Genomic DNA, 22,320 nt, shown 5'->3' on the forward strand with positions numbered 1-22,320 from the left:
AGAGGAAAGGAGATTAAACCTCGCTAAGGAAAACCAAGCCAAAAGCTGCACTTTTGGAGAATTCAAGGTAAGGGGGAGAAACTTCTATTCCAAAAGCTGCACTTTTGGAGAATTCAAGGTAAGGGGGAGAAACTTCTATTTTATGGTATTCTTATGTGAGGGTTGTTGTGATTCTATAAATTTGGTGTTGTTATCATAGAAACCATGGTGAGTTAAGGAAAACCAAGCCAAAAGCTGCACTTTTGGAGAATTCAAGGTAAGGGGGAGAAACTTCTATTTTATGGTATTCTTATGTGAGGGTTGTTGTGATTCTATAAATTTGGTGTTGTTATCATAGAAACCATGGTGAGTAATTGGTGATGAATTCATGTTGTTGAGAGTTATTGGTGTGGTTAGAAAATTAAGATTGTGAAATCAAAGTCGTAGGTAAAACAATTTATCAGCTCCCTGTAGGCTCTGTACCTACGGCAACCATCCGTAGGTAAAACATTCTGTACGTGTATGTTTATCGTGCTATGCCTACGACTAAATGATATTTACCTACTGTTTTTCGTTGTCATCGAATGTCAAGTTTCTTGTATTGTTGCTAGCTAAATCTGTAAAAACCATGCTGGTTTCTGTTAATTTTTGATTATTTTTTTTTTTGAGCAAAGGCAAGATTAATTCATGAGTTAATTATTAATGAGTTAGTTTTTGAATTTATTCCTTGTAAATTTGATTATTTATAAAGTTATATAATCTCAATAATACTCATAGGTCCACATTAAACAAAACAACATATACTAATTATTTTTGCTAATCCAGAACAAGCCTTTAATTTCCCACGACATCCAACCTGCTTTCTTCCCCAACCTCTTTACTAATTATTTTTGCTAGTTTTCCTCTTGCTTTACTATGCATAATTGGTAAGTTTCCGATCATCCATGAAGAGGATAATTGTGGCCGTGTGCTACATCATCAGTAACATAAAGGAAGCTTCCATCTAAGTTAAAAAAACAAAAACAAAAAAAACGACATGAATTAGTAATAGTAAATAGTAATGCATAAATTTAGAAAGAAAATAAAAATAATGAAATAAAGTATTAAAGAACCGATCGAAAAATGATGAGCTCATAAATTATAATTATACTAAATTATCTTTGTACACTCATATTAGTATGTATACAGCTTGAAAGAGAGAAAAATCAGAAAGTAATTAGTATATGTAATATATTGATGATGTGATACGAAAGGGAAATAGAATGAAAATGAAGTATATTAAATGCATGGTTAGAAATTAAAGGTGTGCAAATATAAATACTTTCTATTTATTCACTTATTTATTTATTGTTAGATCAGAAAAAATAGCACAATTTTAAGATTTTAACCATTAGTTGTAAGGATGCAAGGTCACTTACGTGCTTTACGATTCCAGAAGTGCCTTGCTGTTGCCAATTTTATTGAAAAGAGAAGCATAAATAGCAAAGATAGATTCAAGAAAAGCTTTTTAAAATAAGCCATCTTTAACATAATTTGTAGAAGCTAGAGCATGTATTTGTGAAATGCGTGCGGAATGGATGGAAATATATAGACCTAGCTAGAGAGAGAAATCTCCCTCAAGAAATATCTAAAGAAGACTATTCCCATAATAGTTTTAAAGTCTATGTGTTAATGGTATTTTTTATTTTATTTTAATAATGACTTCATTTTGTTAGATTTCATTTCATCCGATAAAGTGACACCATATTTGTAATCTGATTAGATGATTGTGTAATTAAGTTTTACACTGCATGAGCTTAGTCTTTAGGGTGCAACATTCAGGGTTCCCTAAACTATGTGAACCAATCTATAGTTCTAGTTTGATAAGCCAAACAATTGTTAGAAAACTAGTTTAAAATTGTAAATTGGTTCAAAATTGGTTTGGATACAATTAGAAACTGGTTTATAAATAGTAAAATGTTAAGGAGTGTCCCCGGGACACTTTTTAAGAACCATAAGTGATATGTATTTATAAAATACGTGTATTCAATGCATTAAAAATTGAAATATTTGACTTTTTTAAAGAGTAATTGTTTATTTTAGAATATTTAAAGAGTGTCCTCGTTAAAAAAACACTCTCTAACATTTCCCTATATAAATTCAATATTTCTTTAGGGAAAAATAAATTCAATATTATTAATTGAGTTTAAAAACCATGCATTGCTAATATAAAACTTTATTAATTATGTTGTCAGCTAAGTGGTTAGGGCTTGATTTTGTTAGTTCAAATTCCACCTGAGACATATGTAATAAAGACATTAGTGTCACTATTATTAAAACAATTTCTTCTTCCTCCAATTTTTTTTTTTTTTTAATAAAAAAACTACTTAGAAATAAAAATTAAAATAGAATAGTATAAATTTGTGTAAGGTCAAAGTTATCATACTACGTAATTCTCTATTTCTCACGTTGGTTGATACTCTTCACTTCTTAGTAGGCAAATGTCAAAGGAAATTTCCTTCCGCAATACATCAAAGTAATTGTCAATGACTTTTGAAGTCTAGAAATTCAAACGAATGACTTTTGAAGTAAAGACTTTTGAAGTCTAGGACACATAGCAAATTGATCATTAATATTGATGGTTGACAATATTGCTTGAGGATCAGTATATGGGAACCGCATGTAAATGATTTATATGAGCAAAAATATTTACCTCAAATGTTATAATTGATGATTAACTCCACGAAACAACGACGATGAAAACCTCAGAAGTAAATGTTAATTTCTTGCATATATTGTGTATTTGAAAATTTATTTTTTTCCATACGTCGTTATACTTTAAAATTTTATCCACCCTAAATTTAATATCTGGTTTCATCCCTAAAGTTAATTTCTGGTTTCATCCCTAAGAGAGAGAACTCTAAATTGGTTCAGCAAACCATGTGAAAAGTGTTCTTTAAAACAAAACATAAGGGTTTTCACATTGTTTGTAGCATAGACATTGATGTGAGATCTATATTTTTTTTTTAAAACTTGTGCGTTTTTCTACTGTAGTTGTGCCAAATCATCTTGAGACCATATTTTATTCTTTTATATTAAAAAAAAATATGCATATTTTAATGGTATAAGGAAGTTGTATCAGTCAATCTAATTTGGACATAATATTTTCACATCAACATTGTATAAGGAAGTTCAAGCAATACCTCTTTTTTTTTTTTTTTTTTACCAAATGAAGTCTACACCATTGGAACTTGTTCTTACTAATATGTTTACACACTTTCGTGTGTACAAAATTCAAAGAAAAGCGAAAATTACCTAAACATCAAATTATAACCACTACATTGCTTCTTCAAACTATATCAACTTCAAAATTACCTAAACATCAAGCTATAGCCGCTACAAAAGTCTAGCCACTGAGATTTTCAGGTGTATGGGTTGTGACCCGAATGTTGCTTCTTCAAACAATGTTCCCCATCAAGCAATAGCTACAATAACATCAAGTAATATATCAGCCATAAATATTTTTACTAATCTTTTTCATATGCAAGATAAAAGAATAAAATTATAATCATCAAATGTCAAAATCTCAAATTGGCTTTGATTCCAACAGAACCCATTTCTAATTTCTAGGTAGAGCACACAAAAAGAAATTATCGCTACATATACAAGGGTAGAAACAATTATAGATCACAAAACATTAAAATAGTGTAACATACCAGATAAATTCCAAGCTTTATTAGTAAGATAGGGTTAGGTGTATCCATTTATCTACTAGGTTCAATCAAAGGTATGTGGTGAAATTTTGAGATTCATAGGTAAAAGTGGTTCCTTTAGATGACAATTTAGGAATATCTACTATGCTTATGTTTCAATTACCCATGAGAGTTTAAGTCCCCGCCTTATTAACCATTCGACCGTTTATAGAATCCTAGAGGATTGACGACCCTTTACCCCATGTTTGCATGTGTGACCTTGAGGGTGATTGTGGAGCAACATGACATATGATGGGACGCTAGATCCATCAAATTAATCACTTGAATAAGAACCCTCGTTTCACAACTGATAATTACTTGTATTAATTCCAGCAAATATATAAAGGAGATTTAAATAATCATAATAGTCACTAAACTTTGAATCAACTCTTTACTTTTATGAAATAAATCCAATTGCTTTGCGCAATCAAATTCTGCCCCCATTTTATTACTTTTATTTATAGATTTAATTAGGTTTAGCTATTTACCTCGTGGAAACAAAAATCCCTGTGGAAACGATTTTACTTACTACTTTAATACTTGCAAACGGTTTGGTGCATTTGCCAAATTTAGTCATCAACCCCTCTTGTGGAAGGAGGGTGTGAAAAGCGTTGTTTGTCCAATGAGGGATTGAGCCTATTTGATGGGTCAAGGAATGCGAGCATAGGCTTTTGAGCACTCCAGAACATAAAAGGTTATGTAATTTATGCAAATCAAACAAATAATTTAATTTTCCCACCAAAATTTAATGAATTTAGGCGATAACACCCACAATCCAAACAAAATAGTGACTCGAATGACATGGATTGACAACAATAATCTTTGTACCAATCCCCCCATAATCACCCAATAATAGATAATGGGATTCATGACTCTCTTACACTGGATATGCCATTCCCTACGAAGCCAAGACTTTATCATAAAGATAGATGTTAATAAAAATCTTTGGAAAGACGACGACTTCATACCTTCCGAATATTACTACATTCCCTACCAAGCCAAGACTTTACCTAGACAAGAGATGTTCAAACAAATCATTGTAAAGACGGCGTCACGCCTTCTAAATCATACACATCACTACTGATTTCTTCTCGAGCACGATCACCGAAACTTACCCGAATAATTGCCACAAGTCTCCTTCTGTCGTGAGACAACGGTAACTTGGGGGACAATTGTTTTAGAATGGGCCAATATCCAATGGCAAGGCATAAAGGCCCAATAAGAGGCCCATTTTAGAATCGAAACGTCAAAGCTAATATGGTACTGCAAAATAGAGGAAAAACTATAGACAATCTGGAACCTTTGATTGTTATTAAACAAAAGGGTGAATTTCATGTCGAGTAAGGCGTGACCTCCACTGCTTGAAGCTTATGCAGTGACTTCGAACCGTCTATATAAGGACCCATCTTCTCTACAAAAGGCACACACCCTTGTTCTAAAATACATCAAAGCTCCTTAAGTTCTCACTAACATGGACGTTGGAGTGTCTTTCTAGGTAAAACACTCCGCTCCAGTGAAGGACAACCGCATATCATCGTGCAACACATGTTTGATCAATTCATAATGGTGGCTTTAAAATATATTTTCACTAATTATATTAATATTGATTCTTTTTTTAAAAGGGGTTGAACATTTTAATACCCATGTTTCAAAGAAAAATTCCTTAGGTGCCATCATAGTCACGTTCCTATTTTTGTTGTTGTTGATATAATGGTCATAGTGCTCTCTAAGGTGGGCAAACCAATATATTTAAGTGTCTGGTGAGTGGACCACTATAGCATCAACTATTTATAGGATATATTAATATAATATACAACCATTTAGATTTGTTACAGGTGATAAACTCACATTGTGATTTTAAAAAAATATAAATAAACTCCCACTATTTATATACACAGGCTCCTCATGAAATTCTAAGTGTTCTCACTTTTTGGGTGAGAAAAAGGGCAGTGACGATTAAGTGAGAAAGCGAGTGTAAAGAATTAATTAAGTGGGAAAAAGGGATAATAAAGGACAATAAAGAGGATTGTGAGGTAATGTGGTGGCAAAGCTTTAGAGTAAACTGTGAAATTTTATTAAGTAGGGTTAGGGATGGATCTAAAAATTTCAATAAGTTGCAGTAAGATTATTTATCATAAATGTTTATAGAAAAATATATAAATGCATAACTAGTAAAACAGTTCAAAGATGTATTATGCTTATGTTAAAAAAATATTTAGGTATTTGAAAGGAACTACTAATCTTGGATTGCTTTATAAGAAATCTTAAGATTAATAAGCTAGTTGGATTCTATGATGTTGATTATATTGGAGATAGAATTGAAAGAAAATTCACTAGTGGAAATTGTCAATTTCTTCGTGAGAACTTGATATCCTGGGCTAGTAAGAGACAAAACACTATTACCTGTCCCACTTACATGACACAAATCTAAAAAGGTTATTTGACGTGGGTCTTAACTAATAGGTATTAACTGTTAGACAATGATGTTTTACATTGAATGCTATGTCTCGCGCCCCCTTTTTGCATTAAATTTTGTCATCACTCAAAATTTGAATGTGAAGCGTTTTGAAAAAAAAATAGACTTTGTCATCAATTTACACACACTTCACTCACATCCTACACTTTCTCTTCTCAAGATTGCTCTGAAAAAATATTCTTTCGAAACGAACCTAGAAACCTAAAATCTCCATAAACGTCATGGCAACATCTTCATCATCTTCTCAAGTACCAGTACAAGTGGGTTCTGGTAAAACCCTAGTATTTAAACCAAAGACCATGTCTGTTCCAAAAGACAACCTTAAGGTTCTTTTAGAGTTAATATGCGATCTCAAGGTTCAAAAGCAAATTGACCATGCTGATGATGTGTTGACCCATTTATGAGAAAATCATACAAACCTTTAATTTATCACCATTTATCTTCAACCAAAACTATAACAGAAAAATATTTTTATCTTCATATTGTTCTACCAATGTCCCATTCAAACAAGACCCACCATCTTAGCACCAATATCTCAACCCTAACAAAGATTTGAAGTGAAATACGGCAACTAAAGGCAACAATGTCAGTAAGAGTCTCAGTCACCGGTTTTGGGTTTGAAAATAGTGTGAGGGAGAGATGTACATATAAACAAAAAAAATTGTGTTCCACTGTCTTTATGGGGTGACTACCATTCAGTGGGGAGCGAAATTTAAATATGTGAGAGGTGTCGTGGGGTTTGAAGAAGATGAGTGTGGAGGAGAAGAATAAATTTGTTTATTTCAATCATGATTGAGTTTTACACTGTTTGATTTTTAGGTTTTGAGTAAGTAGGGATTAAAAGGTAGTAAGGAAGTTGAAAAGTTATGAAGAAATGAGTGAGTGATTCGTTGTTTTTTTTCTGTATTGGTAATTTTTAAGTTTTTTAGTTTTTGGAATTTTAGGGTTGTGCATGTGAAGATTTATAGGTTGAAGATGCAGATTAAAAGAGAAGAAGATGAATGTTGTTAGATTATTATTTTATTTTTTTAAAAGATTTTGAGCTTCATTTTAAATAATTACATGGGAAATATAATAAAAAAATGGTGACATTACTATCAAGTCATTGACATGTCAGCATTTTTTTAATAAAAAATGAAAAAAGGGATAAACATGTGCGTTTTTAAAAGATAAAGGACCTAATCGGAAAAGAAAAAAAGACGAAAGTGTTACAAATAAATAAGATAAATGATCTCTTGAGTAATTTTGCCTTATAAATATAATCAAAACAACATTCATACTCGGCAATGTGTGTGTAACCATTAATTTCTTAATGAGTAGTGATATTTGAACAATCATTTGTGACAACTTTTTTTTTATTGGACAAAAAACAATAGAGAAAAAAGAAGAGAGAATATAAAAACATACAACTTTTTTTTTCTCTTTTTTTATTGGACAAAATACAATAGAGAAAAAAGAAGAGAGAATATAAAAACATAAATGGGTAGAGGAGAGTTGTCAAAAATTTATCACAAAATATTTGTACAAATATCACTCCTCTTTATTAAAAGAATCAAAACAACATTCGTACAAAATCTCCCAAGTATGAATAATAATAATAATAATAATAATAATAATAATAATAATAATAATAATAATAATAATAATAATAATAATAATAATAATAATAATAATAATAATAATAATAATTGTTGTGAAAGTGACTCAAAATTGGAGTTTGGAGACCAAAATTCACGTTTGCTGGAAAGGGAAAAAATCGGCGCCCGATTTGCTTAGTTCGGGGCCCAATTTTTTACGCATGTTGGAGACTTATTGTTCTGGAAAAATCGGCGCCCGATTTGGTAAAATCGGGGCCCGATTTTGCGTGCAGTATTTTTCAGAAACGTATTTTTATGGGCCAAATTTGTTCCAGTTTTATGGGAGTTACTTTTACTATAAATATAGGCAATGTATCAGTGTAAACCTGAGATAGAGGGGGCTGAAACAAGGGTTTAGAAATCAAACTAGGGTTTGTATAGAGTTTGTCTTTTGGCAACAAACTAGGGTTTGAGGGTTGATTCACCTTGGGAAACACTATTAGGATTGAGTCTCTTGGTTACGGGAAGAGGCTTGGATTTGGGTAGAATTAGGCGGTAGACTTATTCTTGTAACCCATTCATATCTCTTTTGTAACGTTACTCATCATATAGTGGAGCGGAGGGCTGCTCTCTCCCCTAGACTAGGTCAATTTGGACCGAACTAGGTCAACAAATTCTTTTGTGTTCTCTCTTTCTTTTCTCTCGCTGTTTTTCTACTTTTGCGTGTTTAATGGCAATTCACTTTGATATTGGTTGCTTAATTATCCCTTGCTCCACACATCAAATTGTTATTGGTGTGTTTTCTCATCGAATTCGCAACAATTGGCGCCCACCGTGGGGCAAAGGTCAAAGGATAATCAAGTATCATGGGTTTCGAAGTGGGATATTGAGAAGTTTACCGGCGATAACGATTTTGGGTTATGGAAGGTAAAGATGGAAGCGGTGTTAATACAACAAAAGTGTGACTACTAAAAAAATTGGGAATAGAGGCGGGCAAAATCCGTCTCTAAAATGAAAAAAAAAAAATCTGTCTCTATACGTGTTTGAGACGGAATCAGAGACGGAACAAGGTCTGTCGTTGTTTTTGTCGTCTCTAAACACTGTAGAGACGGATTTTCATTTTCCGTGTCTGATCAGAGACGGAATAAATCCGTCTCTAACAAATAGAATCCGTCGCCCACACTTTTCTGAAAGTTAAGCAGATTCCGTCTCTGCAGAGACGGAAAATACCGTCTCCAATATAAAAAAACCGTCTCTAAAATTTTGTCACAAAGCTTAAAATTTCCGTCTCTATTTATTAATATTTCGTCTCAACAGAGACAAATTGGAATTCCGTCTCTAAAATGTATTTTTTTTATAATATATTTGTCTCAATATTCTCCCTGTTTAGTGCTAAAACAATGTTTAAAATATTACTATATTTAACTCTAACTCTCAAGAATGTCAATAATATTTTGATACCCATCAAGTTAGGAGAAGGGACAAAGTACACTCATAAAAACAAAACATCACCACATAATATCAAAATATTAAAGGTAACCAAACTAAAGATTATCATCAATCCACCTAGTAGTTACCAAGATAAGTTTACCATAAATCCACTTGGTAGTTACAAACATAAAGTTGTCTAAAATATAAAAGACCATGATATGTTTGATCTAACAAAAGATGCCAAAATAAAAGCGACCAAGCTAAAGCTCATCTATCTCGTTGTTACCATTATCACCTTCTCCTTCCGACTAAATTGAAGTGTTCATATTAGGCACAATATTCCCAATCATTTGCTCCAAGCACTCGATCTTCAGTTTTAGCGTTTCTTGTTCAAGAATTTTCTTTTCAAGTTCAGAAGTTAATGCTTCAATCTTAGCCTCCATAGCAGCAACTTTTTCCGAAGAATCTACATCGGTAGAAATTGAAGGCGATGGTCTTAAAGATTCTTTGACAACAACAACTTGAGATCCTAATCCAAATATGTGCCCCTTCTTGTTAATGCCTCCAACAATTTCCATATAAATATCATTGTCATTTTCTTCAGTAGGTTGTTGACTACTAATCTCACCACTTTGAGAGTGTTTCTCAAACGTTTGAGTTTGGTACATTTCCTGCAAAAAAGAGTTACTATTAGTAATATAATTTAGATATATGAAAGATTAAATAAAATAAAAAACGCGTGTATACATACAGCTATCTTAGCTTGTGTTTCATTAAACCACCCATCTGGTTTCCCTTTTGGTCTATGAAGTTTGTCGTAAATACTATCAAATTTTTTTTTGAACAATGTACTATCATATTATTATACTAAGTACTAACACAAAAATGCATGACTCCAACTATAAGATATCATAATTTCACAATATTCATTGGCAAAGAAACAATTGTTTAAACCTATTTATGTAACTACATTTGTTAGTATATTTCCTATTCTACATGATAGGAAATTTTAAACAACATATATCACAAAAATACCTTAAAATCATTAAACCAAAGCAACGGTACTTCCTTATCTTCTTTTGCATCTTTCCAGCATGACCACACCCCACCAAAATTTTCCTTGAATTATAGCACTCCTCACTACCTCTTCTCGATAAAAGCTGAAAGTGTAAGAAAAATAACTTGTAAGATGCAATTTAAAACATTATATAATTCTATAGAATTATAATATAAAATTAAAATTACTTATTTCCAAGTTCTGATCTTATCTAAATTCGTCCATCTGATCTATCCTTTGACCCCCATTTGATGTTATTTGGTGTGTAGGATGATATATTTGTGTCTGGATTTGCTTGTGAATGGTTATCAACAGAAGGATCTTGTGGCATATCCATAGATGTTCCACTTTGGGAATGAGATGGAACATAGTTAGGGGTGGTTTGGCAATGAGAATGAGATGATGCGGGTGCATTCTGTAAATATTTCGTTTCATGTTTAGAACCCCTTCTGATTCTGATTTTTTAATAAAGCTTAGCTACACAAAAAAATTGCGTTTTTATTTTATTGGGGGCCTATTTTAAATAGAGAGTCGAGCCTCCTATTTCATAGGGACGGCCCTGGTCCCTGCACTTTATAAAACTTTTCGCATTAGTCCTTCTGTTAAGTATCTGTTAAAAAAAACTAACGGTGTGCCATGTGGACCAATCATGGCACGCCACGTGGCACACTAAAAGACAAAAAAAATCAAATTTTTAACTTAAAAATATCATTAGTCCCTGCACTTTCAATATTTTTTGATATTAGTCCCTGCATTTTGGTATTGGTCCCTGATTTTTTTTTTTTTTTTTTAGTTAGCCAGCAATAAAACTTGATCATTTTTGGTATAAAAATAAATCATTGGAATGATCTACATTGGAATTACTACACAATTTACTCTAACAAAAGTTTATTTATTATATAAAAAGTAGTAGCGATAAAACTTCATTTTGGAATTGAGAATAAGAAGAATTGATGGAGGTGAGATGGTGGTGAGAACAATGAAAGAGCAAAGGGGAGAACAGAGAACGTGAAAGTGGGAAGGGAAGTGTGAAGTGGGAAGAGATAATCTTTGTTATTATTATTATTATTATTATTATTATTATTATTATTATTATTATTATTATTATTATTATTATTATTATTATTATTATTATTATTATATTATTATTATTATATTATATTATTAAATAAAAATAAAAAAAGCACACCAAAGGAGCTGGGTGGTCCTTAAAAAAAGTGGCGGGTAATGAAATGTTTTGGTTTGAAAAATGAAAAATTCGTTAGAGACGGAATTCAGAGACAGAAATATTCAGACACGGACAATTTTCGTCTCTGCTAAAAGTTTGACTATTTAAATAACTACTTGACCATTTAGAGACGGACACAGAGACGGAATACATTAGATACGGAAAAAATTGTCTCTAAATTCCGTCTTTAAATGTCCTTTTATATCACCAATTATAAAACTAGTTATTTAGAGACAGATTTATAGACGGAATATTTTTGAGACGAAAATTTCCGTGTCTAAAACCGTAACAAATAAATAAATTATAATTTTCGTCTCCTAATGCTTTTTTCCGTCTCCAATTCCGTCTCTGGTAGAGACAAATCTAATTCCGTCTCTAAATTCCGTCGGAATTTCAGCTTTTTCTAGTAGTGTGAGAAAGCTTTGAAGGGTGAAGGTTCGTTACCGGTCACCATGTCACTAGCGGAGAAGACCGAGATGGTGGACAAGGCCAGGAGTGCCATTGTCTTGTGCTTCGGAGATAAAGTTTTGAGAGAAGTAGCAAAGGAACCAACCGCGGCATCGATGTGGGCAAAGTTGGAATCTTTGTATATGACAAAGTCTTTGGCTCATCGGCAATTCCTATAGCAAAAACTCTACTCATTCAAGATGGTGGAGTCAAAGGCCATCATGGAGCAACTTACGGAGTTCAACAAAATCCTTGATGACTTGGAGAATATTGAGGTCAATCTTAAGGATGAAGATAAAGTTATACTCTTGTTGTGTGCTCTACCTAGATCTTTTGAATCGTTTAAAGATACCATGCTCTATGGAAAAGATGGCACTGTTACCTTGGAAGAAGTTCAAGCGGCTTTGAGAACCAAGGAGTTGACTAAGTCGAAGGACTTGAGAGTTGATGAAAACGGGGAAGTCCTAAGTGTTTCAAGAGGGAATGGTGGAGGTAGAGGTAACCGGGGAAAGAGTAGTAACAAGCCAAAGTTTAAGTGCTTTAAGTGTAACAAGATGGGTCACTTCAAGAAGGATTGTCCGGAGATTAATGGTAATTCCGCACAAATTGTCTCTGAGGGTTATGAGGATGCAGGTGCTTTGATGGTGTGTCGTTTGGAGGATGAAGAAGGTGATGTGTCTCACCTTGAGAGTGATGCCTAGTGGAGCGGTGATCGTCTGGAGAGACGTTAAACACTCAACATCAACCTGAAGAGGCGATGGTAAGAATACTCATGATCAGCCTGGAGAGGCGGTGGTAAGAATACTCATGATCTACCTGTTGAGGTGGAGTTTCAAGGTGGAAGACATAGTGGGATGTACTCATTTGCTAGTTGAGAGGTTGGAAGCTCAGCCTTAGGTGGAGTTGAACACACCGGGAGTGGTACGACTAAGGAGGACCTTGGGTGCTATGCTCTAGTGGTGAGCAAGGGATTTCTTCATGAAGATGGAAGGCATTCCGGAGGTTGAAGAATGTATAGCACGGCTTGTGGAATTACCCTAAAAGTCCAAGGGTGGTTGGATGCAAGGTGATATTCAAGGAAGCGGGAGATGTCTCGTATTGAAGAGGTATGGTGTAGTCTTGTAGAACTACCTGAAATTCCTAGTGTAGTTTAGATACAAGGACCTTCGAGAAGGCGGAAGACATTCCGATGGCTGAAGAGGTTAAGGTGTGTACTTGTGGAACTACCTAAAATTCCTTGAGTAGTTTGGACACAAGGATCTTCAAAGGGGCGGAAGGCATTCCTATGGTTGAAGAGGTTAGGGTGTAAACTTGTGGAGCTACATGGGGTAGTGGGAAGCAAGGGAAAGAGCAGCAAGGTGTTGATGTTATATTGGCATCATCACTAATTTGGAGTCAAGGTGGAGATTGTTGTGAAAGTGACTCAAAATTGGAGTTTGGAAGCCAAAATTCATGTTTGCTGGAATGGGAAAAAAATGGCGCCCGATTTGCATAGTTCGGGGCCCGCTTTTTACGCCTGTTGGAGGCTTATTGTTCTGGAAAAATCGGCGCCCGATTTGGTAAAATCGGGGCCCGATTTTGCATGCAGTATTTTTTAGAAACGTATTTTCATGGGCCAGATTTGTTCCAATTTTATGGGAGTTACTTTTACTATAAATATAGGCATTGTATCAATGTAAACCTGAGATAGAGGGGGCTGAAACAAGGGTTTAGAAATCAAACTAGGGTTTGTATAGAGTTTGTCTCTTGGCAACAAACTAGGGTTTGAGGGTTGATTCACCTCGGGAAACACTGTTAGGATTGAGTCTCTTGGTTACGGGAAGAGGCTGGGATTTGGGTAGAATTAGGCGGGAGACTTATTCTTGTAACCCATTTATATCTCTTTTGTAACGTTACTCATCATATAGTGGAACGGATGGCTGCTCTCTCCCCCAGACTAGGTCAATTTGGACCGAACTAGGTCAACAAATTCTTTTGTGTTCTCTCTTTCTTTTCTCTCGCTGTTTTTCTACTTTTGCGTGTTTAATTGCAATTCACTTTGATATTGGTTGCTTAATTATCCCTTGCTCCACACATCAAATTGTTATTGGTGTGTTTTCTCATCGAATTCGCAACAACAAAAATAATAATAATAATAATAATAACTAGACTTTTGACCCGTGCGTCGCACGGGTTTTCTCGACTATAATAGAAACCAATAAATAATCTTTAACCCATAAGATCATTGATATGGTAGAAAATATTTTCTTCAAAAAAAAAAGGCAAGCAGATAAGAATGAAATTGGTGTGCAATGCATTTTTTTAGATGAAATTTGTTAGGTTAAATAATTGCAAACCTAATAAAGCAAATGAGCGGGAAAAAATTAGGTTAAGTTGCTGCAGATGTAACAAAATTAATAAATAAGGATGATGATGATGATGATGATAATAATAATAATAATAATAATAATAATAATAATAATAATAATAATAATAATAATAATAATAATAATAATAATAATAATAATAATAATAATAATAATTACAAAATGGTAGTTTCTAAACTTTTTTTATTTAACAAGGAATTAACTTATTTAAAAATAAGTTATAGTACTCGGAGACATTTTCTAAAATTTTATTTAACAAGGAATTAACTTATTTAAAAATAAGTTATAGTACTCGGAGACATTTTCTAAAATTATATTAAACAAGTTTTGCTAGGATCTTTATTTTGCTCTCATGTTTATTCGTTGCCAACATACTCTTTTGCCGTTGTTATGAATATGATTCTGGTTCTCTGGAGGATCAACTGATTGGTGCAGGAGGAGGAGGAACACCATAGTTATGGAAGCGTGGTCGATCATTAACACTAACAGAATGAAGTAGGCGTCCATCTTTGAGATTACCAAACAAACATGGCAACAACATGAAGGGAATGAATTAGTAAACCATGCATAATTTTAATGGAAAAATAATTAAATAATTAAATTGGCTGGTTTTTTATTCAAAAAACTAATTGAAACTTGACTAATCCGTTCTCGTTTCTAACTAACTGTCAAAAAAATGAGTTTAATTTCAAAATATCAATGAATAAAAATATCCAGCAAAAGAGTACACCTTCAAAGATGTAGAAAAGAAAAATGACAAACCAAGAAATTGGACTTAGACAAATTGTTTAAATTGTTGTGTGGAACAATTTTTTATTAGATTTTACTATCCTAAAAATAGAGTGTTTAACACACACAAAAAAAAAACATGAAACATCCTTTCAAAAAAAAAAACATGGAGCATAAATGTTTCAAAAACTTGCCATTTTTTTTATACACTTATATTAACCATTTTTCTATAGATATGTCATGTTACTTAAATGCTTCTCCTAAAAAAAAGTCACTTACATGCTTTTTCATGATGAGAACTAATTTTCCATAGAGGTACCCTTGCCGTTGTTGCCCCTTTCATTGAAAGTAGAATCACAAACAGAAAAGCCAGGTTTAACATAACACTCTTAAAGGAAGCCATATATCTCATATTGTAGAAACAAATCAAGATTAACTAGAAGAGTTGTGAAACAACTTGAACTCTATATTTAGTCACTAAGATTATTATTGAACCTTAGTAGGCACCGTCTCCCTTTTCCTTTTCCTTTTCCAAGACCACCGTTTGCTTTTTTTAGTTTATAGATAAGTTATAGTTTGCTTAATTGATAAGATTCAGTTTTGTCTTTTAGTATGTATGTTGCCTAACTAAAGGCATATAATAGGCATTGTGTAGTATCAATTTTGAGATTGAAAAGTTAGTTTATTTATGGGACAAAGCGCCACTGAACTAAAAATGATTGTTGGTAATTTTGTAGGAATATTAACCCTTTTTTAAATAATAAAGGGGAATTTAAAATAAATATATTTTGTTGAAAGATATTTGGATACATCATAGTATTTGAACCCATAAATTGCCTAGATATGGAGAACTTGTTGTGAAAGTGACTTAAAATTAAAGAAATTGGAATTCTGGAAGCAGAAAATCGGTGGCCGATTTTGCACTCTGGTTTTTTGGCCTTGCACGCATAAATTATCGGTGGCCGATTTATGGAGTTCGGTGGCCGACTTTGACAGCAGGAAATAAAACAGAAACATATTTTAAGGCCTAGATTTGTTCCAGTTTTATGAGGGTTACTTTTACTATGAATATATACATTGTATCAGTGTAAACCTTGAGATAGAGGGGGCTGAAACAAGGGTTTAAAAAGGCAACAACAAAACTAGGGTTTGTATAGAGTTTGTCTCTTGGGAACAAACACTGAGGTTTGAGGGTTGATTCACATTGGGAAACACTATTAGGATTGAGTCTCTTGGTCAGGGAAAGAAATTGGGGGTTTTTGGTATAATTAGGCGGGAGACTTATTCTTGTAACCCATTGATATCTCTTTTGTAAAGTTACTCATCATTATAGTGAAACGGAGGGCTGCTCTCTCCCCTAGACTAGGTCAATTTGGACCAAACTAGGTCAACAAATTCTTTTGTGTTCTCTCTTTCTTTCTCTCCCTGTTTTCTACTTTTGTTTGTGATTATAACTTCTATACACTTTTTAGTTGCTTGACTATCACTTGCACCACACATCAAGTTTATTATTGGTGTGATTTTTCATCGAATTCACAACAGAACTCATAAATCAGTAGTACTCATAATATTCGGATACAACTCATAGGTTTATTAATTATTAAAGCATGTGAATATGCAGTTACACAAGTTTTGTTTACATCTTTCTTTTTCACCCTTTATTATTCGTTGTCAACTTGCTCTTTTCACCATCGTGATAATTCTTGTTGAGTAATGTGCTATATCATAAATGTTTGTATTGGAAAAATGTATCTTATATCATAAATGCTTGTATTGGAAAAATGTACCTAGAGTATTGTAGAATCATGTACCTAGGCTAATGTAAGTTCATTAATGCTTTCTAGAGAGCTCTATCACTCACTATAAATGAGAGTTCTCCACCATCTGATATGTAAGCAAGCAAAAAAAAAAAAAAACAAAGAACCAAACAAGCATTATTCAGCCCCAAATTATTATTCCTTCGATTCTTATTTTTCTGCATAACATAGCAGACTAATCCCCTCTAGAATACCACCAACAGAGTGGTATCAGAGCTTCAGTTCCTTTAAGAAAAGAAGAGATTGAAGGTGAAAAGTAATGGCCTCTTCAAGTAATGTCTCAACAAGCATCAGCTCTACTTATAGCAATGTCCACGTACCTTTATTTGAAGGAGAAAATTATGATTTTTGGGCTGTAAAAATGGAGACTTTGTTCAAGTCTTTGGACGTGTTAGAGTTCGTCAAAGAAGGGTTTGAAGAACCAGCAGCTGCAGGCAAACAAACAACAGCAGAAAGTGCAGATTTGAAGAAGAAGAAGAAAATCACAGATGCTGGAGTCCTTGGAATGATTCAAAGAGGAGTCTCAAATACCATTTTCCCAAGAATTATGAGAGCAAAAACGGCCAAAGAAGCATGGGAAACTCTGCAACAAGAGTTTGAAGGAGATTCAAAGGTGAGAACAGTCAAACTTATATCTCTTAAAAGAGATTTTGAGAATGAAAAAATGAAAGAAAATGAAAGTTTGAATGAGTACTTTAATAGACTCACTGATTTGGTGAACCAAATGAAATCTCATGGAGATACAATTGAAGACCGTAGAATTGTTGATAAAATTTTAATTAGTTTGATTGAAAAATATGATCCTATGGTGGCTGTTATAGAAGAAACTAAAGATTTGTCAACCATGACTGTCCAAGGGCTGATGGGGTCACTTAGATCCTATGAGCAAAGGTTATCACGACGCAATGAAAAGTCAGTTGAAAGTGTGTTTCAGTCCAAGCTCACAATTCAACCAAATAATGAGAAAATGATGTCCCAAAATAATGGTGAGTCTTCTAGAGGGGGCAGATTTTCTAGAGGCCAAGGAAGAGGCGGAAACTCTCGTGGAAGAGGAAGAGGCACCTATGGAGGACGAGAAAATTTTGGAGGCTCAAATAAATGGTGTGGCATCTGTAAGAAGAACACTCATGAAGAGAAAGATTGATGGAACAAAGGCAAGCCACAATGTCATAATTGCAAAAGGTTTGGACATATGCAGAAAGATTGTCGGTTGCAAAATCAGCAGCATGTAGCATTTGCAGAAGCAGAAAACAGTGAAGGCAACCTGTTCTTTGCTTGTCACAAGGCAACTTAAGAGTACAAAAATGTGTGGTACCTGGACAGTGGGTGTAGCAATCATATGACAGGAGATAAAGAAGCTTTCATTGACATTGATTCCTCATTTGACTCAAAAGTTAAATTAGGAAATGGAGAACTTGTTGAAGTTGAAGGCAAAGGGAGCATTAGAGTTGCAATAAAGCAAGGATGTAAGGTAATTCATGACACTCTTTATGTTCTAAAGCTAGATGAGAATTTATTGAGTGTTGGGCAACTTTTGGAGCATGGTTATTCTCTTCAATTTGAGAATCAAGAGTGCAGAATTTTTGATTCAAAAAGAAGAGTTGTTGCTGTTGTGAAAATGACCAAAAGCAGAAGCTTTCCACTTTCTCTTAATTATGAGAAAAATATCAGTTTGATGGCTAGAGAAGAAGGTGACTCTTGTCTATGGCACAAGAGACTTGGACACTTAAATTATAACAGCATCACTTTGCTTTCTCAAAAGAATATGGTGTTCGGGTTACCAACAATTGAAAAGAAACATGGAGTATGTGAGGGATGCTTACTTGGAAAACACCATCGACAACCATTTCCCAAGGAAGGAGCAAGGAGAGCTAAAGAAATTCTGGAATTGGTTCACACAGATGTGTGTGGTCCTATGAACACCTTATCTCATGCGTAAAATAGGTACTTTATTTTGTTCATTGATGATTTGACTCGTATGACATGGGTTTATTTTATGCGACAAAAATCTGAAGTATTTGTGATATTTAAGAAGTTTAAAGCCTTTATTGAGAAACAAAGTGGCAAGTCCATTAAAGTTTTAAGAAGTGATAGAGGAAAAGAATACACCTCAAATGAATTTGATAAATTTTGGAAGAAGAAGGTGTAGAGAGACAACTGACTGTTGGATATACACCTCAACATAATGGTGTATCCGAAAGAAAGAATCAAACTGTGATGGAGATGGCCAAGTCCATGTTGTTTGAGAAAGGGATGCCTAAAGAATTTTGGCCTGAAGCTGTAAATACAGCTGTGTACCTGCTGAATAGATGCCCAACAAGAGCTATGTGGAACATGACACCGTTTGAAGCATGGAGTGGAAGAAAGCCTTCAGTAAAGCACCTTAAAGTTTTTGGGTGTGTTTGCTATGCTCAAGTTCCCAAAGTATAGAGAACAAAGCTTGAAGAATCAAGTGAGAGATGCATTTTTATTGGTTATAGCTCTATGTCAAAGGGCTACAAAATTTACAACTTGAAGAGCAAGAAGTTGATTGTCAGCCGAGATGTTGTATTTGATGAAAATGCTGTTTGGAAATGGAAAAATGAGAATGTTGAGGGAAAAGAAGTTCCGACTGTAATTTTAGAGAAAAATCCAACTTCTTTCGAAGGTGAGGAAAATGTTCCATCTACACCAAACTCTCCATCTAGCACACCATCTTCACCAAGCTCTAGCTCATCATCTCCAAGCTCAACTCCAATAAAAATAAGGAGTTTGGATGATGTTTATGTTAGGTGCAATTATTGTGCAATTGAACCAGAAAGTTTTGAAGAAGCCTTTAAAGAAGATACTTGGAGAAAGGCAATGCAAGAAGAAATAGATGCAATTGAAAAAAACAAGACTTGGGAGCTAGTGGAGAAGCCAAATGACAAAGAAGCTATTGGCGTGAAATGGGTCTACAAGGTGAAGCATAATCCAGATGGTTCAGTCCAAAAGAACAAAGTGAGGCTTGTTGCAAAGGGCTATGCACAGCAGCCCGGTGTTGACTATGAAGAGACATTTGCTCCTGTGGCGCGTCTCGACACCATTAGAGCGTTAATCTCACTTGCAGCCCAAAAAGGATGGAAGTTGTATCAGCTAGACGTGAAGTCGGCATTCTTAAATGGAGAGCTAAAAGAAGAAGTATATGTGCAGCAACCTCAAGGCTTTGAAATTGAAGGCCAAGAAGAAATGGTTTATAAATTGAAGAAAGCTCTTTATGGGTTGAAACAAGTATTAGAACTGAAAATATGTTTATTATATCATATTATGTGGTGAGAATGTACATTTATATAGGTAGTAGGAGTCTCCTAGTTAACCCCTAATTAATAAGGAAGATTAATCAACACAATCAATACAATAACTAGTGGAGTTAAAACTAAATAGTCACAATCTTTTCAATATCTCCACTAAGTACTTGATTAATTATTCTAACAGTCCCCCTTCAAACCGAGGGTGTCACAAACCCTCAGTTTGTCTCTAAGATAGATGAATCTAGCAGTGGACAAAGGTTTAGTGAGAACATCTGCCCACTGATCTTGAGCAGGCACATGAGAGACCACCAGCTCCTTTTTGATAACCTTTTCTCTGACAAAGAAAATATCAAGTTCCATGTGCTTTGTTCTTGAATGAAGCACAAGATTGTGAGCTAAAGAGACTGCACTCAGATTGTCACAAAAGATTTGAGGGACTTTACTTTTTACTTGTAGTTCCTTAAGTAAAGACTGTATCCAGATTATTTCAGCAGAAGCTTGTGCAAGACTTCTGTACTCAGCTTCTGCACTGGATCTAGCAACAAGTGTTTGTTTCTTTGCCCACCAAGATACCAGATTAGGACCCAAAAAGATGCATGCTCCAGAAGTACTTCTTCTGTCATCAGGGTCTGAAGCCCAATCAGCATCACAAAACCCTGTGATTGCAAGGGGCTCAGTTGTACTGGCAGGTGTGAGAAGCAGGCCATGATGCAGAGTTCCTTGTAAGTATCTAAGAATTCTTTTTACTGCTTTCCAGTGCTCCTCCTGAGGTGCAGATAGAAACTGACACACCTTGTTCACAGAGAAGGAGATTTCAGGCCTTGTAATAGTGGCATACTGCAGAGCACCAACTATAGACCTGAAGTAGGAAGGATCAGAAACATTGTTGGAACCAAACTTTGATAATTTTGTGCTGGATGCCATAGGTGAGGCCATACTGTTGGCATTTATCATGCTGGCTCTTTGAAGCAGATCTTTGATATATTTTGATTGGGACAAGAGTAGAGAACCTGATGGTGAATGGTGAACCTCTATGCCAAGAAAATAGTCCAGTTTTCCCAAATCCTTGAGAGAAAATTCTGAGTTAAGCTTATGCACCAGTTGTTGAATGGCAGTTGTAGAATTCCCTGTGATGATAATATCATCCACATATACTAAAATAAAAATACATTGAGTTTTAGTATGTAGGGTAAACAATGAAGGGTCACATCTGCTTGACTTAAAACCAAAGGTAAGAAGAGTTGCTTTGAGTCTTTCAAACCAAGCTCTAGGGGCCTGTTTCAATCCATAGAGTGCCTTATTTAGCTTACATACCAGGTTCTTGTCAGAAGCTTCAAAACCAGGAGGCTGCTCCATGTATACCTCTTCGGTAAGCAAGCCATTGAGAAAGGCATTGTTTACATCAAGCTGTTGGAGAGGCCAATGTTGAGTAATGGCTAGAGTTAAAACTGTTCTCACTGTGACTGGCTTAACAACTGGTGAAAAAGTCTCTGTAAAATCAAACCCAGCTTGCTGATGAAACCCTTTTGCAACCAGGCGTGCCTTATACCTATTGACAGTACCATCATGTCTGTTTCCCCTCGTTCACCATTAAAGCTTTAAACCAAAAAGAGAAATCACATGTATTAAGTTATGTTTCATTAACCGGAGAAGATGATATTTCATGGGCACTAATCCAGACAGCGCTGGCCTCTGTTGCTCAAATAGCAATAATACCTATGCAAGATGTTCTTGGACTTGGGAGTTCTGCCAGGATGAATATTCCTGCAACTCAGTTTGGAAATTGGGGATGGAGGGTCCCAAGTTCTGTGAGCTTTGACAAGTTAGATAGAGAGGCAACCAGACTTAAAGAGATGCTTTCAATGTATGGCCGTCTTTGAAATGTCAAATCTCTTTTTGAGTGTAAAGAAGAGTTTGTTTGCCAATGGAAGGAAGCTTAAGTAGAAAATAATGAGCCTGCAGTTTTAATTCCCAAGTTGCTGGAGCATTATCTTGATCAAAGTTCCCGTGTGTTGTTCAAGAAATGCAAGGAAGTTGGAAGCTTTTGTCAGTTCTAATGATATTGCAAATAGGTAATGCATGCTTGTATTGGTAAGCCGTAGTGATCTGAGAATTCACCTGAGCCATTTTGATGTTATGAATAAGCAATTCTGCCATGCTCAGAATATTTAAATTCAGAATGAGTTTGTAATGGTTTGTTTGATGAGCTCAAA

At 34.5% G+C, this 22,320-nt stretch overlaps 1 protein-coding gene, 2 long non-coding RNA genes and 1 pseudogene across 4 annotated transcripts; 1 reads left to right on the forward strand and 3 right to left on the reverse strand.

Moving 5' to 3' along the window:
- Positions 1–663: 663 nt before the first annotated feature.
- On the reverse strand, positions 664–1,535 carry LOC146935667 (uncharacterized). Its single transcript, XR_015033098.1, has 2 exons — positions 1,398–1,535; positions 664–982 (listed from the first exon to the last, which is right to left on the reverse strand). It is a non-coding gene; the product is annotated as an uncharacterized LOC146935667 (long non-coding RNA).
- A 7,654-nt stretch (positions 1,536–9,189) lies between these two features.
- On the reverse strand, positions 9,190–10,588 carry LOC146935668 (uncharacterized; annotated as a pseudogene). Its single transcript, XR_015029963.1, has 4 exons — positions 10,547–10,588; positions 10,230–10,354; positions 9,946–10,018; positions 9,190–9,865 (listed from the first exon to the last, which is right to left on the reverse strand). The product of XR_015029963.1 is annotated as an uncharacterized LOC146935668 (transcript).
- Positions 10,589–14,455: 3,867 nt separating this feature from the next.
- Positions 14,456–16,719, reverse strand: LOC146935669 (uncharacterized). The gene is made up of 2 exons (XR_015030320.1): positions 15,301–16,719; positions 14,456–14,799 (listed from the first exon to the last, which is right to left on the reverse strand). It is a non-coding gene; the product is annotated as an uncharacterized LOC146935669 (long non-coding RNA).
- A 480-nt stretch (positions 16,720–17,199) lies between these two features.
- LOC146935670 (uncharacterized) lies at positions 17,200–17,982 on the forward strand. The gene has a single exon (XM_085749079.1). It carries the CDS (start codon positions 17,200–17,202, stop codon positions 17,980–17,982), a length of 783 nt encoding a protein of 260 aa, XP_085605205.1.
- Positions 17,983–22,320: the final 4,338 nt, after the last annotated feature.

This window comes from Medicago sativa, chromosome 3, assembly GCF_051527215.1.
Source record: "Medicago sativa cultivar Bolivia chromosome 3, Bolivia_mono, whole genome shotgun sequence".
Lineage (NCBI taxonomy): Eukaryota > Viridiplantae > Streptophyta > Magnoliopsida > Fabales > Fabaceae > Medicago > Medicago sativa.

Coding starts and splice junctions, on each gene's coding strand:
- LOC146935670 (XM_085749079.1), top strand. CDS start 17,200: ATGGAGACTTTGTTCAAGTCTTTGGACGTGTTAGAGTTCGTCAAAGAA.